Consider the following 19727-nt stretch of genomic DNA (forward strand, 5'->3'; position numbering starts at 1 on the left):
TAAGTTCAGACTTCCTTTGTTGATTTTCTGTCTTGATGATCTGTCTAGTACTGTCAGTGGGGTGTTGAAGTCTCCCAGTATTATTGTTTGCTGTCTTTAGGTCTAATAATATTTGTTTTATTTATTTATTTATTTATTTATTTATTTATTTATTTATTTTGAGATGGAGTCTTGCTCTGTTGCCCAGGCTGGAGTGCAGTGGCACAATCTCGGCTCACTGCAAGCTCCGCTTCCCGGGTTCACACCATTCTCCTGCCTCAGCCTCCCGAGTAGCTGGGACTAGAGGCGCCCACCACCACGCCCGGCTAATTTTTTGTATTTTTAGTAGAGACGGGGTTTCACCGTGTTAGCCAGGATGGTCTCGATCTCCTGACCTCGTGATCCGCCTGCCTCGGCCTCCCAAAGTGCTGGGATTACAGGCATGAGCCACCGCACCCCCCAATATTTGTTTTATGAATCTAGGTACTCTGGTATGGACGTATATATATTTAGGATTATTATATCTTGTTGAATTGATCCCTTTATCGTTATATAATAACCTTCTTTGCCTTTTTTTAAACTGTTGTTGGTTGAAAGTCTTTCAACTAATATAAGTATAGCTACTCCAGTTTGCTTTTTGTGAAGCAAAGTGGGAAAAGTAGAATCTTTTTCTACCCTTTACCTTCAGTCTATAGTGAAGTAAGATGAGTTTTTTTTTTTTTAGCAGCATATATTTGGCTTATGTTTTAAAATCTATTCCTCCAATTTATATCTTTTAAGAAGAGCATTTAATCCATGTATATTGAAGGTAAATATTGATATATGACCTTTTTTCCAGTTACAATGTTGATTTCTAGTTGCCTTGCAGATTTTTTTGTTGTTCTTTTTCTTTGTGATTTGATGGAATTCTGTCATGCTATAATTTGATTTTTCTTTCTCCTTTGTGTAATTGCTTTATAAGACTGGTGTATTTTATACTTTTGTGTGTTTTTGTGATGGCAAGTATCAACCTTTTACTTCCATGTTTAGAATTCCTTCAAGTATTTCCTGTAGTACAAGTTTAGTAGTGACAAATTCCCTCAGTGTTTGCTTGTCTGAGAAAGACTTATTTCTTCATTTATAAAGCTTATTGTAGAAGGATACAAAACTTGGGGTTAACAGTTTATTTCTTTAAACAAAAAACCTTTGAAAATAGAATTCCAATTCCTTCTAGCTTGTAAGTTTTCTGCTGAGAAGTCTGCTGTTAGTCTGATGGGATTTGCTTCATAGGTGACTAGATTATTTTCTCTTACTGATTTTTTTTTTTTTTAGGTTTTTTCCTTCACATTAAACTTAGTCTGATGAATAAATAACATAGTGAGGCCCTTCTTGCAATGCATTTTTTTGGAGTTCATTAAGCCTCTTATATTTGGATGCCTGGATCTCTTGCCAGAGTAGGGAAGTTTTTCTCAAGTATTTCCACAATAGGTTTTTAAAACTTTTTACTTTTTCTTCTCCCTCGTGAATACATATGATTCATAGGTTCCGACATTGTATGTAGTCCCATACCTTTTGAAGACTTTGTTCATTTTCTTAAAATCTTGTTTATTTTTGTCAGACTAAATTAATTTGAAAGACCTTCAAGTTCTGAGATTCTTTCCTCTTCTTTGTCTAATCTGTTGTTGAAACTTTCAGCTATATTTTGTAATTTCTTCAATGAATTTTTCATTTCTAGAAGTTATATTTGATTTTTCTCTCAAAAATATCTCTTTGATAAATTTCTCATTCATATCCTGAGTTTGTTTTTTGATTTCTTTGTACAGATTTTGATTTCTCTTGGATCTCACTGAGCTTCTTTAAAATCAATATTTTAAATTATTTATCTGGCATTTTTACATTTTCATTTTGGTTAGGATCCATTGCTAGAGAGTTAGTACAATCCTTTGGGGGTGTCATGGGTTTTTTTTCATATGCCAAGAATTGTACATTAGTTTCTTACCTGAAGAAACTATCACTTCTTATTTTTGCCTTTACTGTTGTTTAGATGGGACTGTTTTTCCCATGAGGATGTGACTATAATGTATGTTTAGTAGGGTCATTTGGCTTTTCTTCTGAGTGCTTTCAATGACAAAGACTCTGTATGAATTCTTTGGTTATAGACAGTATTAGTGCAGTGGCTTTCTAAATGTGGTTTTAGTAGTGGTTTACTAGGTGTGTGAGTAGGCTCTTGGTCTCCTTTGGAGCCAGTTTGCTGAGGTCTTGAAGCTTATCTGGTTCCCAAGCACTGTTTACTTGTGTCAGCAGCTTTTGTATTGGGTTGTATAGTTTGACATCTAGTCCAGTAGATGACACTTGCAGGTTAGAGCCAGCTGCAGCAGTTGCAGTAGCTTTTATGCTTGATCTTTGTTTACCAGGAGAAACTTTCTTGTGCATCAGGCAATGGGCTGGTCTGTGGAAGGCATAGTGGCTCGGGCTCCATGATCAGCCATGGAGGGGTGGGAGTGAAGTTGGGTGAAGCTGGACAAGCAAGCCCATCCCAGCTGATCTTTGCTGGCCAAGTTGGCTTCTCTTCCTTTTTCTGTGCCCCAGCTACTTCCTATGAGTTCTCTGTTGGGCTTGAGTATTCTCTCCTGATATTCTATTTGAATTGTGATTATCTATTTGTTTTGTTTGTTTTTGAGACAGAGTCTTGCCTTGTTGCTCAGGCTGGAGTACAGTGGTGCGATCTTGGCTTGCTGCAACCTCCGCCTCCCAGGTTCAAGCGATTCTCCTGCCTCAGCCTCCCGAGTAGCTGGGATTACAGGCGTGTGCCACTGCCACCACGCCTGGCTAATCTTTGTATTTTTAGCAGAGATGGGGTTTCACCATGTTGGCCAGGCTGGTCTTGAACTCCTGACCTCAGGTGACCCAGCTGCCTCGGCCTCCCAAAGTGCTGGGATTACAGGCATGAGCCACCATACATGGCTATAATTACCTATTTGTAATTTTGGTTCTAAGAACTGGCACCCAATGTCTCCAGTCAGCCATCTCGAACCTCTTCAATCCACAATACTTACTTTTTCTTTGTGGCAAGAACACTTAAAATCTACTCTATCTGAAATGTTGAACTATATGACACATTGTTATTAACTACAGTTACGTTGCTATGCAATACATCACAGAACTCATTCCTCTTTGTATCCTTTGCTCAAAATTTCTCTTTTCCCTCTCTTTTCCCCACGTCATTCCCCAGCCTCTAGTAAACACCACTTTACTCTCTACTTCTGAGTTTTACTTTTTTAGATTCTACATATAAGTGAAATCACCTGGCATTTGTCTTTCTGTGTCCGGCTTATTTCACTTGGCAAGAAGAAATCAGTATGTCAAAGAGATTTTTACTCCCATGTTCATTGCAGCACTATTCACAATAGCCAAGATAAGAATTCAGCCTAAGTATCCATCAACAGATGAATGGATAAAGAAAATAAGGCCTATAGATGCAATAGAATACTATTCAGCCTTTAAAGAGAAGGAAATTCTATCATTTGTGACAACATGGATGAACCTGGATATTATGGCAAGTGAAATAAGTCAGGCACAAAAAGGCAATTACTGCCCCATCTCAATAACATATGGATCTAAAAATCTTGAACTCATAGAAGTAGAAAGTGGAATGGTGATTACCATTCATTCCTATATTTTTTGCAGATATGTAATAGTTACATATACTTATGGGGTATATTCTACAAATACATTCTAGTCTGCCAGGTGCCCACTTTCACTTAGATGAAGATAGTAGTAGCTTTCTACCTGTTTTCTCTGCCTCCTTTCCTACACTGATGCATCATAATCTATTCTTTATAAAACCTGGAGTTTTAAAAATACGGCGTCTCATTCCTTGGTTTTCGAAGCAAAGATAATCACGATCCAGCCTCCTACCACGTGCCTTGGTCACTATACTCTAGAATGCTCACTTCTGTCTCAGCATACTTAGTAGGCCCCAGAAGGCCTCTAAGAATCGCTAGCTCAATCCCTCCTCACCCCAGCCTCTCTAGAGGTCCTGGCCCTTGTGCTGTGACTGGCCCCACAGTAGTCATTTTGGGAAGAAACCCAGGAATGGGGAGAATGGGAGAGACACAAAGCCTTGATCTTCAGGGCAACCTGGAGTCCAAGCCCTCACCAGCTGAAGCTGTCTGCGCACAGGGACCAGGGAAACCGGCAGGCTCTACAGTTACCGATTCCCTTGTGAGTCGAGTCGGGTCAGCCTTTGGTGAGTGGGGGACTCTCACCTGCCCAAATCCCTTGTTGCCCTCAAGTGTTTCGAGGAAGTGAGAAAAACCTGATAGCTGGTGAGAGAAGAGGGCTCATGGGCCCCCTCTATTGGCTAGAAGGTGTTTTTGGGGTGCTGAGCTGGTCAGGCAATGGGGTGGGCCCCCTCAAGAGGCTTGCAGAAAAAAATTCTGGGTGGGCATTCACCTTCGCCTTCCACCCTGCCTGAAAGTACCCCAGACTGACTTCTCTTCTGATGATTCTTCTCTACTCTCAGTGTAGAATCCTCTAGTGAAAGGCTTCTCACTATGATCCCTTCTCTGCCTTCTCTGAAAGGTGTTCTTGATCTCTCTTATGTTATTCTGTATTTTTCATTTGTATATATCGTCAAATTATTTGTCTTCATATTTTGCAACTTTTTTATTTTTTATTTTATTTTATTTTTGAGACGGAGTCTCGCTCTGTCACCCAGGCTGGAGTGCAGTGGTGCATCTCAGCTCACTGCAACCTCCGCCTCCGGGGTTCACACCATTCTCCTGCCTCAGCCTCCTTTTGCAACTTTCTACCACCGCATTCCCACAAAACCCTGGAAGGCAGAGTTTCTCTTATTCAAGTCTTTGGGGTAGGAACTTTGTAACTGAATCATTCCTAACTCTGAAATTTATTCTTACCATTGTTCTCCCCACTCCGCCCTCTCTAGACTACAGAAGAAAATACAGAGAGAAGATGAAGGCTGAACTACTGGAGACATGGGACAACATCAGTTGGCCTAAAGACCACATATATATCCGTAATACATCAAAGGATGAACACGAGGAACTGCAGCGCCTACTGGATCCTAATAGGACTAGAGCCCAGGCCCAGACGATAGTCTTGGTGGGGAGTGCAGGGGTTGGGAAGACCACCTTGGCAATGCAGGCTATGCTGCACTGGGCAAGTGGAGTTCTCTTTCAGCAAAGGTTCTCCTATGTTTTCTATCTCAGCTGCCATAAAATAAGGTACATGAAGGAAACTACCTTTGCTGAATTGATTTCTTTGGATTGGCCCGATTTTGATGCCCCCATTGAAGAGTTCATGTCTCAACCAGAGAAGCTCCTGTTTATTATTGATGGCTTTGAGGAAATACTCATATCTGAGTCACACTCTGAGAGCTTGGATGATGGCTCGCCATGTACAGACTGGTACCAGGAGCTCCCGGTGACCAAAATCCTACACAGCTTGTTGAAGAAAGAATTGGTTCCCCTGGCTACCTTACTGATCACGATCAAGACCTGGTTTGTGACAGATCTTAAGGCCTCATTAGTGAATCCATGCTTTGTACAAATTACAGGGTTCACAGGGGAAGACCTATGGGTATATTTCATGAGACACTTTGATGACTCAAGTGAAGTTGAGAAAATCCTGCAGCAGATAAGAAAAAACGAAACTCTCTTTCATTCCTGCAGTGCCCCCATGGTGTGTTGGACCGTATGTTCCTGTCTGAAGCAGCCTAAGGTGAGGTATTACGATCTCCAGTCAATCACTCAGACCACCACCAGTCTGTATGCCTGTTTTTTCTCCAACTTGTTCTCCACAGCAGAGGTGGATTTGGCAGATGACAGCTGGCCAGGACAATGGAAGGCCCTCTGCAGTCTGGCCATAGAAGGGCTGTGGTCTATGAACTTCACGTTTAACAAAGTAGACACTGAGATCGAGGGCCTGGAAGTGCCTTTCATTGATTCTCTCTACGAGTTCAATATTCTTCAAAAGATCAATGACCGTGGGGGTTGCACTACTTTCACCCACCTAAGTTTCCAGGAGTTTTTTGCAGCCATGTCCTTTGTGCTAGAGGAACCTGGAGAATTCCTTTCCCATTCCACAAAGCCACAAGAGATGAAGATGTTACTGCGAGACGTCTTGCTTAACAAAGAAGACTACTGGACTTCAGTGGTTCTGTTCTTCTTCGGTCTTTTAAATAAAAACATAGCAAGAGAACTGGAAGATACTTTGCATTGTAAAATATCTCCCAGGGTAACGGAGGAATTGTTAAAGTGGGGAGAAGAGTTAGGTAAGGCTGAAAGTGCCTCTCTCCAATTTCACATTCTACAACTTTTTCACTGCCTACGTGAGTCCCAGGAGGAAGACTTCGCAAAGAAGATGTTGGGTCATATCTTTGAAGTTGACCTTAATATCTTGGGGGATGAAGAACTCCAAGCTTCTTCATTTTGCCTAAAGCACTGTAAAAGGTTAAATAAGCTAAGGCTTTCTGTTAGCAGTCACATCCTTGAAAGGGACTTGGAAATTCTGGAGTGAGTATTACAAATCATTTCTTTCTCAACTTTCTCCTATTTTCTCAGGCTCTGTGCAAATTCTTTCATGCAAAACCAGGGATGTGTTGTCATTATGTATTCGTGCTTATTTCCGACCAAATGGTCTGGAGCAGCTCTAACTTGAAAGAATATTTTCCTTTAGGCATCATCTTGTTTCCTAGCTAATTTAATTGATCTACTTAAAGATAGATCTTTATATCTTAGGCATTGAATATGGAAGGTTTAAGTACCAGGCATTGTGCTAAGACATCTACTTGTATCTAACTGAATGTCCATGACTGAGTGGTTATTAGCTGGGTGTGGTGGCACACACCTGTGGTCCCAGCTACTCGGGGGCTGCGGTAGGTTGATTGCTTGAGCCAAGGAGACAGAGGCTGTAGCAAGCAGAGATCACATCACTGGACTCCAGCTTGGGCAACAGAGTGAGACCCTGTCTCAAAAACAAAACAAAATAAAAAATAACCTCCCCCAAGGTGAGGCTGATATACATTAAAATTTGAGAATCATGGCTCTACACATAGGAACATTCTCCTTTGCTCATCTTTCTCTGTCTCCTTCTGCTACAATGCTGAGTACTGTCAGCCCTTCCAATGGATCATGGAAGCTAGGGGTGGTCTTGCAACCCCCATACCCTGACAGATCTAGGTTCCCAGGTTCAAGCCATTCTCCTGCCTCCACCTCCCGAGTAGCTGGGATTACAGGCATGCACCACTATGCCTGGCTGATTTTGTATTTTTAGTAGAGATGGGGTTTCTCCATGTTGGCCATGGTGGTCTCAAACTCCTGACGGTCTCCCAAAGTGGTGGGATTGCAGGCGTGAGCCACCGCACCCAGCCACATGAGGAAAATTCTAATAATTTTGTTAGGGCTTCTTTCTGTGTCCCATAAATTGTGTTCTGGGTGTTGCTTGAGGCTAATTTGCTCTTACCCGTGTTCTGTCTCATGAAGGACAAGCAAGGTTGATTCCAGGATGCACGCATGGAACAATATTTGCTCTACATTGGTCACAAATGAGAATCTGCATGAGCTAGACCTGAGTAACAGCAAACTTCATGCTTCCTCTGTGAAGGGTCTCTGTCTTGCACTGAAAAATCCAAGATGCAAAGTCCAGAAACTGACGTAAGTGTGAGACGCCAGCAGCTCAAGAAGATACCCTAGGAGAATCTCCCAACTTCTCCCTTTTGATGAGTGCGGTTGGCTATCTATTTGCCAGAAGGCAAGCTACGTGCTCAGGAGGATAAAATAAACTGTGCTTGTATTTATGAAACTGCTACTTAGGCAAAGTAGGCTGAAATTTTAAAATGCTGATCTATCAAGAATGATCTCGCATTAGAGGCACCTGTAGACAAAGTAACTTTTCCCTAGGGCCTCAGTCCTGTTGTGAGCTGGATTTGAAGGAGTAGAAAACTTCTAGGGTATGGTGGAGTCAAAGCACTCGAGAAGAGCTACAGACACGTGTAGTCTGAGACTGTTTCGTGTCTTAAGCAAAAGTAGGTAGTGTTTGATGGGTCACTCCTGCGTTCAGTGAGTATTGGGCACCTCCTGTGTGCCAGGTTCTGTTCTCAGTTCTGAGGTTCTAGCAGTGAAGCCAACAGATAACTCCTGCCATTAGGGATCTTACATTGTGTCAGGGAAGCAAACAAAATCATCAGAATAGGACCCAAGAGGGTGGCATCTCCCAAAGAAAACTGGGGGCTCAGAAAGGATGTATGAGGAGGAAGGTGGCTTGCATTTTTTAGGTAGGAAAGGCAGAAGGGCCTCACTGGAAAGGTATTTGGGTAAATACCGACTTGACTCAGTGTAGGGAAGGAGGAGGGACTGTGCCGGTGGATACCTGGGGAAAAAGAGCATTCCAAGCCAAGAAAACAAGATAGAAGGCACCATGAGGAGAATGTACTTAGTATATTCAAATGATATCAACAAAGCCATCAGGCCTTCTATTACCAATTCTAGACATTTATTTCTGTCCAGTGACATGTTGGAGTCAGCTGCTACAACCTGGTGAGAGCCACTTGTGTGTGTACCTATCTTTGTAACTCCGTTTAGTGACAGCAAGTGGGCAGATCGAAATTGGCCATGAATGGCTTGGAGAATTTACACCACAGAAATTGGCAAAGCTATAAATTAGGACTTTTTTTTTTCCTGGAGATCCAGAGGTAACATTTATCAGCATACCACTGCATTTGATGTGTATGTCTTTCCTCTTGGAGGCAACACCAGGGTTTCCTAGGCTTGTCCTGGGATGAATTAGGGAGAAAGATGAGCTGCAGAAAAGGGAAAAAGTATGTGAATTAAAAATAGAACCTTTTAAAATAAAGGTGAGCAGGGGGAGGGTCCTCTCTGGAGCTGGAGCACAGCTGTGGACTAAAGTGTATTGGTCCCCTGCTAATATGATCCAAGGAGGAATGAATGACAGGGTCTCAGATCTGGCTTGAAGATAGGAAGGAATTAGCAAATGGAGGTGGACTTTGTATAACAATTAAGGGGGGGAAAAACTATAGGGGGGAGAGTAATGTGTAGCATTGAATCTGAGGTGGGATTTGTTTGAATGATCTGGTGTCTAGGCCAGTGAATTCTGCCTTGCTTTTCCCCCACCATTAGGTCTTACTTTTCAAGGTCTAAAGCCTAGATGCGTGCATTGATTCAACCAGTTAAGAGTGAAAGGTTTGATCATAATTTTCCTCAAACCTCAGTGTATTGAGTGAGCTGGACCAAGCTCATGAGAGGCAGGCATAGGGGGCCACGGCCTTTATTTTTTTAAAATACATTAAAGTTCAGGGGTACAAGTGTATGTTACATAGGTAAATGTGTGTCATGGGGTTTGTTGTATAGATTATTTCATCACCCAGATATTAATCCCAGTACCCATTAGTTATTTTTCCTGATCCTCTGCCTTTTCCCACTTTTCACCTTCCAACAGGCCCCAGTGTTCCTCTCCATGTGTCCATGTGTTCTCATCATTTAGCTCCGACTTACAAGTGAGAACATGTGGTATTTGGTTTTCTGTTCCTGCATAAGCTTCCTAAGGATGATGACCTCCAGCTTCATCCATGTGCTTTTAAAGGACATGATCTCATTCTTTTTTATGGCTGCATAGTATTCCATGGTATATGGGTGCCACATTTTCTTTGTTCAGTCTGTCATTGATGAGCATTTAGGTTGATTTCCTGTCTTTGCTATTGTGAATAGTGCTGCAATGAACATACATATGCATGTGTCTTCATAATAGAATGATTTATGTTCCTTTGGGCATATACCCAGTAATGGGATTGGGCAGTCTTCTTTTTAAATTTTTCTTTTAATATTAAAATTTTGGTTTTTAGTTCTCAAGGTAGAGAAAGAAGTTCAAGAAAATGCAAGAGAGTTATTCTTGCTGGGCTTTTCTAGGTTGGATTGTATGTGTGTATGGGGAGGTCATTTCCTAGAAGAGTAGGTGGCCCCAGGACCTCTTCATGGCAGGTCTCTAGGAGAGTTGGGGAGGGAGGGAGGGATTCCTGACTTCGTACTTGCAACTGAGCTTACTGATTTTTTTGCGGGGGTCGGGGGAGTATATGTTAGTTTTTATTTTCAAGGTCCAGTACTATGGCTCAGCCCTTGTTCTTGATTCCTGTATAACCTTGGCAGTGTGAGTGGTAGAAGGCAGGGTGAGGAGGCAGATGGGATCCTGGAAACCAGTCTTCTCCCCCAGTCCAGCTTTCATGTCCCTTCCCTTCCTTAGGTGTAAATCGGTAACTCCTGAGTGGGTTCTGCAGGACCTCATTATTGTCCTTCAGGGTAACAGCAAGCTGACCCATCTGAACTTCAGCTCTAACAAGCTGGGAATGACTGTCCCCCTGATTCTTAAAGCTTTGAGACACTCAGATTGTAACCTCAAGTATCTGTGGTAAGTCTTTGGCTCCCTAGATCTGTCAAGGGGGGTTGCAAGACCACCCATAGCTTCCACGATCCACTGGGAGGGCTGACATCATTCGGCATTGTAGCAGAAGGAGACAGAGAAGGATGAGCAAAGGAGAATGTTCCTATGTGTAGAGCTGTGATTCTCAAATTTTAACGTATATCAGCCTCACCTTGGGGGAGGTTATTTTTTATTTTGTTGTTTTTGAGACAGGGTCTCACTCTGTTGCCCAGGCTGGAGTGCAGTGATGTGATCTCTGCTTGCTGCAAATTCTGTCTCCTTGGCTCAAGCAATCCTCCCACTGCAGCTGCCGAGTGGCTGGGACTACAGGTGTATGCCACCAAACCCAGTGAATTTTTGTACTTTTTGTAGGGATGGGGTTTTAGCATGTTGCCCAGGCTGGTCTTGAACTCCTGGACTCAAGTGATCTGCCTGCCTCGGCCTCTTGAGTGCTGGGATAGATAGGCATGAGTCACTGTGCCCGGCCCAACCTAGCGGGTGTTTTAAAATACAGATTCCAGGCCAGGCGTGGTGGCTCATGCCTGTAATCCCAGCACTTTGGGTGGCCGAGCGGGGCAGATCATGAGGTCAGGAGTTTGAGACCAGCCTGATCAACATGGTGAAACCCCATCTCTACTAAAAAATACAAAAATTAGCCGGGCGTGGTAGCACGTGCCTGTAATCCCAGCTACTCAGGAGGTTGAGGCAGGAGAATCGCTTGAACCCAGGAGGCGGAGGTTGCAGTGAGCTGAGATTACACCACTGCACTCCAGCCTGGGCAACAGAGCAAGACTCCAACTCAAAAAAGAAATGCAGATTCCAGGAACTCAACTGCAGAGATCCCGCACGTTTGGGGTGGGACCTGAGAATGAGCTATTCTAACAGGCTACCATGTCATGCTGCTCTTGCTGGAGCGTGGCCCACACTTTGAGTAGCGTTGACATGCGGGCCGTCCAACCTCTGAAAGGGATGAGGAAAAGGGAGAAAGTCAGCTGTCATTCATGGAGCAGGGGGGTCTGTAAACGCAGATCACTTTCGAAGAGTAACGGTCTGTCTTGGGGCCTCTGTGATAGGTTGGAGTCCTGTGGACTTACCCACCAGATTTGTCAGCTTTTTCTCAATCTCACTGAGAACACAAGTCTCAACTTCCTCAGCCTGGGGGACAATGATCTCTCTGAAGTGAGAAGCCTGAGGGAGTCCTCCACGCTGCCAACGTGTCCCCTGAAGGAGCTGTCGTAAGTCTTGCGGCCTTCTCAAAGCATCTTCTTTTCTAGTTGGAGTGGTACAGTGGGGGTGGCAGTGGGTATGTTTTGGGGAACCTCGGGGATCCCCCTACTGCATTTACTTATCACATTGATATACTTATTTTCTTTCTTTTTCTATCTATCTGTCTGTCGTTCTGTCTGTCGTTCTGTCTTTTTTTTTATTTTTTTTAACTGAGATGGAGTCTCACTCTGTCACCCAGGCTGGAGTATGGTGGCACTATCTCGGCTCACTGCAACCTCCACCTCCTGGGTTCAAGCGATTCTCTTGCCTCAGCCTCCAGAATAGCTGGAATTACAGGCGCACACCACCATCCCCAGCTAATTTTTGTAATTTTAGTACAGATGGGGTTTCACCATGTTGGCCAGGTCGAACTCCTGACCTCAGGTGATCCACCCGCCTTGGCCTCCCAAGGTGCTGGGATTCCAGGCGTGAGCCACCATGCCTGGCCTCTTCTTTCTTCCCACCACCTTAGGTCTCAGTTCCAGCCAGCTTTCCCCTCACTTTGATCATGGCTATCTCACCCGGCAGCCTTTCTTTGCATAATTTCCTTAGGCTTCTTTGATCCTCCTCAAATCCAAGGGTTTTCAACTGGATTCTATTAAATTAGTTGAAATTGGGATGATTTGGTTTTGTCCCCCAGGGGACATTTGGCAATGCCTGGACAACATACTTGGTTGTCCTGATGGTGGGGGGGGGGGTTGCTACTAGTGGGTAACACCTAGTGCCTAAAGGTCAGTTATTATTGACATCCTGTAATGCACAGGGCAGTCCTCTCATTCTGCAACTAAGTGTGATCCAGCCCACACCTCAATAGGACTGAGAAAACCCTACCTTGACTCACCTTTTTCTTTTTTTTTTTTTTTTTTTTTTTTTTGAGATGGAGTCTCACTCTGTCACCCAGGCTGGAGTACAGTGGCGCAATCTTGGCTCACCACAACCTCCGCCTCTTGGGTTCAAGCAATTCTCCTGCCTCAGCCTTTCTGAGTAGCTGGGACTACAGATGCGCGCCACCATGCCCAGATATATAAAATATATATATATATATATATATACAAAATATATATAATATATGTGTATATATTTATATATACATATATATATATCTGGATATATATTTTGTATTCTTTTTTTAGTAGAGATGAGGTTTCACCATGTTGGCCAGGCTGCTCTCCAACTCTTGACCTCAGGTGATCCACCCGCCTTGGCCTCCCAAACTGCTGGGATTACAGGCGTGAGCCACTGCGCCTTGCCCTTTTTCTCCTTCTTTAAGCTTTTGTTCTTTCTCCAATTTAATCTTCCCATGATGTTTGGGTCTCAGGGATCAAGTGGTTGAGAGAGAAAAGTAGAGGAAACTGGGCACCATGGCTGAGGCTCACCTTGCACCTGCACCTTCCACAGCCTGGAGAAATGCAACCTGTCAGCGGCCACCTGCCAGGACCTGGCCTTGTTTCTCACCAGCATCCAACACGTAACTCGATTGTGTCTGGGATTTAATCGGCTCCAAGACGACGGCATAAAGCTATTGTGTGCAGCCCTGACTCACCCCAAGTGTGCCTTAGAGAGACTGGAGTAAGTTTTTCCCTGGTTCCATTTCTAGAAATGACTCTTTGGGCACAGATATCAAGAACAATGGTTTCTTCATTTGATATCTATTTATATTATTAAAAAGTAACATTCATTGAGTAATTACTATGTGCCAGGAATTGCTCTAAAACAGATTCTGAGTAGCATCCTGGATTTGTTGATTCCATCTCTGGAGCTTTTGCCAAGAAACTTAATTTCCACGAGGACCCCAGGAAGTAATGAATTTTTTGGTCAACCCATATGTGAGCGCCTAGCAGAGAGAGAACAAGGCCTCAAGGCTGGGGTGGTAGATATGACAGATGTACTTCCTGCCCATGTGGAAGATATAGTTTTATGAGTGACATATAAAAACAAAACAATAGATATGAAGAAAAACAAAACAGAATGAGAGTAGAGTGACAGGGATGGGGTTGATTTCCCAGCAGGTCTTCTCTCACTAACCTATTTGAAGAGGTGATACTTGGAGACTCAGATGAAGCAAGGGAGGCAGCCATATGCAGAGAAGGAACAGCAGAGTGAAAGGCTTGAGGTTGGACTGGGCAAGGTGGCTCACGCCTGTAATCCCAGCACTTTGGGAGGCTGAGGCAGGCAGATCACGAGGTCAGGAATTCAAGACCAGCCTGACCAACATGGCAAAACCCATCTCTACTAAAGATATGCAAAAAATTAGCGGGGCATGGTGCCTGTAATCCCAGCTACTCAGGAGGCAGAGGCAGGAGAATCGCTTGAACCCAGGAGGTGGAGGTTGCAGTGAGTTGAGATCGCGCCACTACACTCCAGCCTGGATGACAGAGTGAGACTCCATCTCAAAAAAAAAAAAAAGGCCTGAGGTTGGAACAAGCACAGCCTGTTGGAGGAACAATGAGGAAGCTAGCATGGTTGGAGTAGAGTGAGGGCGATAGTGGTAGGAGATGGCAGTGCCTGGGATATGCTGGGCTGTGTAGGAATCTCGTGTTTTGTCTGGGATGAGATGGAAAGTCATCCTTGGATTGAAAGTGGGACATTACCTTAATCTGACCTGCTTCAAAAGATCACGCAGGCTGCTGTGGCTAGGTGGACTACAGTCAGGACAAAAATACCACTATGAGCAAGAGATGGGGCTCCTATCATCCAGGAGAGAGTGGCCTATGGGGAGTTATAGGATTTCAGGATAGATCGGAAGGTAGAGCCAATGGGGTTTGCCGATGGATTCGAGGTGGGTTAGGAGGGAGGGTACCAAGAACACCTCCCAGAGGGTGAGGTTGGCAGCTAGGTAAAGAGTGGGACCATTCTCCAGCACACGGGAGATTGGGGGCAGAGCAGGGTCTGGGTAAGAAGAGTTTGGGTTGGGGATATAGGAGCTTGAGATGCCATTCAGAGATGTGATGTGAGCAGTTGCAGGCAGGACTGCGGGAATCTAGAGGATTGCCGTGTGGGGATGAGAGACCCTGTACAGCGATGGATGCACGGTGAGATTCTTTAGGTCTCCTCTTGTCTAGCTGCTTCGTGCTGCTCTGGTACAGGTGTGGAATAGAGGGAAGGGTGGGTTTTCCTGAGACTGGACAATTGTCAGGTGAGTATAAAAAGCATAGAAAAGGCCAAGGGCCTTTAGGTGTCACCAAGTTGATTATCCTGGAGAAGCACAGACTCTGAACTGGCCAAGGAGCACAGGGCCAGCGCTCATTCAGCACTGAGCCTCCAAGAGCAGGAATATTGATAGGTGATTCATACATAGAATGTGAGTTAATCATACATGTGTAATTATACGTGTATGATAATCATACAATGCGTAGAATTGTAGCACCATTATAACTAATTAGTATTATAACCCTAATATATTATTACAACTCTATTACAACCTTAATAATTAGTATAATTATAACTGTTATAATTCTACACATTGTAACATCATACACATATATGTTGTAATTTTAACCACTTATAATTGTAATTATATAATTACAACTATATAGTTATTTACATATTATAACAAATTATTAGTTATAATTTATAATGTAATTGTAATTATATGTATATACATGTATAATTGTAACATATATTTCATTATATATTTACATTATGATATATGTATTATGCAATATATGTATGTAATATAGTTAATATTTAATATATTAATGATATACTATTATGTAACTACATATATTTTCATAAAACTTATATGTTAACACATATTATGCAATACACGCATATCTAATATATGCCGTCTCTATTTGTGATGTAATAATCTTCTATAACCTGCACACTGCCTGTTTGCCAAGTGCCGTCCCAAGCACGTGCACTGCTCACGGGCTCACTGGCAGCTCTCTGCCAGACCATCCTATTGCACTTTTGAATGGAAGGCAATGAAGGCTGAAAGGAGTGCGGGAGCTTGCTGAGGGTCTCCCAGCTGCTGACAGACAAGCCCATTTGGACCCACGCCCAACTGGCTCCAGAGCCTTGGAGCCTTGGAAGTTTTTTTTCTCTATTTTTTCCTAAACCAATCACTAGTGAGAACCACAGACTTGGTGTGCTCACTGTAGAAATCTGGACCAAGGGAGGGTTATGGTACGCGAGATACCGGCATAGCCTGGGTTGGTGTCCAGCTAAAAAGAAAGACCGTGTCGTCCAGGGAGCTCTGCTGCATGTGTAGACTCGGAGGGGGCCTGAGGCTCTGTCCCGGGAGCCTGGGTCTGGGCTGCTTCCCTGAAGTGTCCATCTCTGTGGCTCTCACCCTGCAGGCTCTGGTTTTGCCAGCTGGGAGCACCCGCTTGCAAGCACTTGTCAGATGCTCTCCTGCAGAACAGGAGCCTGATGCACCTGAATCTGAGCAAGAACTGCCTGAGAGACGAGGGAGTCAAGTTCCTGTGTGAGGCCTTGGGTCGCCCAGATTGTAACGTGCAGAGCCTGAAGTAAGTTTTCTTGGCTCCCTCTGAGTTCGCGGATGGAGCAGAGCGATGGGAATTGACCCACCAATGGCTGAGTTCCTGATGGGGTTTGAGTGAGGTGTGGACAAGCTCTTTGCCATAGAGGAGCTTCTGGTTTTGTTGGGGGTGTGGGATGGGGAAAGTGGGAGGACTGTGAATGTGTGTGTGTCTGGGGGACCTCGAGACCAGCCCCCAGGTTTGATGTTTCACTGGGAGGAGCTTCTGGTTTTGTTGGGGGTGTGGGATGGGGAAAGTGGGAGGACTGTGAATGTGTGTGTGTCTGGGGACCTCGAGACCAGCCCCAGGTTTGATGTTTCACTGGGAGGAGCTTCTGGTTTTGTTGGGGGTGTGGGATGGGGAAAGTGGGAGGACTGTGAATATGTGTGTGTCTGGGGGACCTCGAGACCAGCCCCCAGGTTTGATGTTTCACTGGGAGGACTCGGGATCCAGCCCATAGTGTATTCACGGCTACACTTCATCAGGGTGAAAGGACACAAGGCAGATCAGCAAAGGGAAAGGGGCTTGGGACAGAGTCCAGAGGAAACCAGACATAAGCTCCCAGGAGTCCTCTCCCCGTGCAGTCACGTGTGGGATATGACAAGGTTTCTCTTCAAATAGCCTGATCAATCCTTTATTCTTTAATCTACAGTACCCCTCCCCTTCCCTTTCCTTCTCTTTCTTTCTGCCTTTACTACATGCCCAGGCATGCTGACAGCACCAGTGGCTTATCAGTATTAGCTCACCTTCCTTTCCTTATTTGGGAAGAAAACTAGCTCTCCAGCTCATCACAGACTACCTTCTCCCCCTCTCCCCTCTCTCCCTTACTCTCCCCTCTCTCCCTGATGTGCCCACATTATCTAAGAAAAAGTTCAAACATTTAGCCAATCGGGTCTAGTTAAGATTGTGCGGTCCGACCCCAGCCAATGGGGAAAGGGCACGGGGTCAGGATTCGCATCAGGGATAAAAACTTTCATTCTCCTTTGTTCTATGTGCTCTCGTGGCGACTGGCCAAAGAGAAAAAGCACCCTCTGTGCAGAAGTAAATTTGCTTTGCTGAGAAATCCTTTGTGTGAGTGTGTCTTTTCCTTAAGACTCCAAGCTTTGTCTCTGACGTCACACAAGACACACAATTCCTCCAGCCACCAGCTGTGGCAATCATGCCAAGTGTGGTCTACCAGGGCAGCCCGTTAGAGACCCTGAGCCCAGGGTTTTTACTGGGTGCTGGTTATGTGCGGTCTAGCATGTACCAAGACGTGAGCCACCACGCCTGACCCAACGGATTTATTTTTCCAGGGGAATTTGAAAAGAGTAGAGAGGAGGCCGGGCACGGTGGCTCACACCTGTAATCCCAGCACTTTGGGAGGCCAAGGCGGGCGGATCACGAGGTCAGGAGATCGAGACCACCCTAGCTAACACGGTGAAACCCCGTCTCCACTAAAAATACAAAAAATTAGCCGGGCGTGGTGGCGGGCGCCTGTAGTCCCAGCTACTCGGGAGGCTGAGGCAGGAGAATGGCGTGAACCCTGGGGGGCGGAGCCTGCAGTGAGCCGAGATCACGCCACTGCACTCCAGCCTGGGTGACAGCGAGACTCTGTCTCAAAAAAAAAAAAAAAAAGAGTAGAGAGAAGAGCATATATTCCAATCCATGCTCAAACTTCAACCATTACTGATTTATGGCCTATCTCCTTTCATCTAAAGCTTCACCAGCACTCAGTAATGGGGATTGCTGGGTCAAATGGGATTTCTGGTTCTAGTTTTTTTTTTTTTTTTTTTGAGATGGAGTCTTGCTCTGTCGCCCAGGCTGGAGTGCAGTGGCACGATCTCAGCTCACTGCAAGCTCCACCTCCTGAGTTCAAGCCATTCTCCTGCCTCAGCCTCCTGAGTAGCTGGGATTACAGGCGCCTGCCACCATGCCTGGCTAATGTTTTGCATTTTTAGTAGAGACAGGGTTTCACCATGTTAGCCAGGGATGGTCTCGATCTCCTGACCTCATGATCCACCACCCTCAGCCTCCCAAAGTGCTGGGATTACAGGCGTGAGCCACTGCACCCGGCCTGGTTCTAGATTCTTGAAGAATTGTCACACTGTCTTCCACAATGGTTGAACTAATTTCTCCCTCTAAAATTATTTTGAGGCTCATCCTGTGGGTCATATCTCTTCCTTTGTAAACACAAAGTAGTTTTATATTTGCATCTGCATTTATAAGAATGAAGTTGAGTATGTTTTCAGATGCTGACAACCATTCACAAAAACTTCCAGATAAAAAAAGCCTATTGATACCATTTGCTGATTTTTTTTTTTTAAACTATTACATTTTGTTTTTCCCCAGTCACTTGCAGGGAATTCTTTGTTTTTAGGACTTTAATCTTTTTATTGTAAATGTGCCATCTGTATATGTTTTGGGGGTACAAAGTATTATGATTATGAATACAATGTGGAATAATTTAGTTAACGTGTCCATCACCTCAAATACTTAACACTATTTTTGTGGTGACAATATTTGAAATTTATTATGTTAGCAATTTTGAAAGGTACAATATTCTATTAAGTACATTTGCCATCCCGTGGAATAGATCTCAAAAAAAAAGAAAAAACACAAAGCCAACAATTATATTCCTGTTGAGATTTTTGTACGCTTTGACCACCATGTCTAAACTCCAGGGAAATCTGACTGTCTTTGGTCTGATTTGCATGTATCATTTATCAGGCTGGCAGTTCTCTTACACTTGGCCTTTGATGGGTTAGCCACATGGACATTTTTCACATAGACAAAACTTTTTTTTTTTTTAAGACTCTTGCTCTGTCGCCCAGGCTGGAGTGCGATGGTGTGATCTTGGCTCACTGCAACCTCCGCCTCCTGGGTTTAAGCGATTCTCCTGCCTCAGCCTCCTGAGTAGCTGGGATTACAGACACCCACCACCATGCCTGGCTAATTTTTGTATTTTTAGTGGAGACTGGGCTTCACCATGTTGGGCAGGCTGGTCTCGAACTCTTGACCTCGTGATCCACCCACCTCGGCCTCCCAAACTGCTGGGATTATAGGCGTGAGTCACCATGCCAGGCCAAACCTTTTTTTGGCAGGGAGAGGGAGGCTTAAGGATTTTGGATTGCCATGTGCCTTCTCTGCATAAGGGTATCACCTTCCAATGTTCCTCTCTCTCCTCCTGTCTTCCTTGTCCCTCCTCTCCTCATCCCTCCCCGCCTCATCCCATATTTTCTCCAAATAGTCACCTGGATTAACTATTTTGAACTTATTATGGTATAGTAATTTATTCTGGGAAATTCAGACCTGCCATTATGGGAGATTCCTGGTATCTTCAGCTCAACTGTTGAGCTCGAAGGCTGAGAATTGTGCGCTGTGATAACCAAGCCAGCTCTGGGTGCTGGGGGGGTAAACACCACAGAGAGGCCCTTCACGCTCATGCACCTGCGGGGGGCGTGGGAGGGAGAGGGCTGTGCTGCTGTGCCCTCGGCTTTCTTTCTATCTCAGGTAAATAGAGCACCTGGAGGTATCTCGGCCCTGCTGACTCACACCTTCCTCATTCAAGGCTTGGGACAGAACTCT

The 19727-nt window shown here is 44.5% G+C and overlaps 1 protein-coding gene across 2 annotated transcripts in view; it reads left to right on the forward strand.

Moving 5' to 3' along the window:
* NLRP13 (NLR family pyrin domain containing 13) overlaps positions 1-19727 on the forward strand; it is a 41364-nt gene that overhangs the window by 14454 nt on the left and 7183 nt on the right. For both annotated transcript variants that reach the window (XM_030821800.1, XM_030821799.1), the window contains exons 5-9: positions 4907-6494; positions 7464-7634; positions 10234-10398; positions 13075-13245; positions 15978-16148. In XM_030821800.1, coding sequence (XP_030677660.1) covers positions 4907-6494; positions 7464-7634; positions 10234-10398; positions 13075-13245; positions 15978-16148 — 2266 coding nt within the window. The remainder of the gene's footprint in view (positions 1-4906; positions 6495-7463; positions 7635-10233; positions 10399-13074; positions 13246-15977; positions 16149-19727) is intronic.

Source organism: Nomascus leucogenys, chromosome 10 (assembly GCF_006542625.1).
Source record: "Nomascus leucogenys isolate Asia chromosome 10, Asia_NLE_v1, whole genome shotgun sequence".
NCBI classification, from domain to species: Eukaryota; Metazoa; Chordata; class Mammalia; order Primates; family Hylobatidae; genus Nomascus; species Nomascus leucogenys.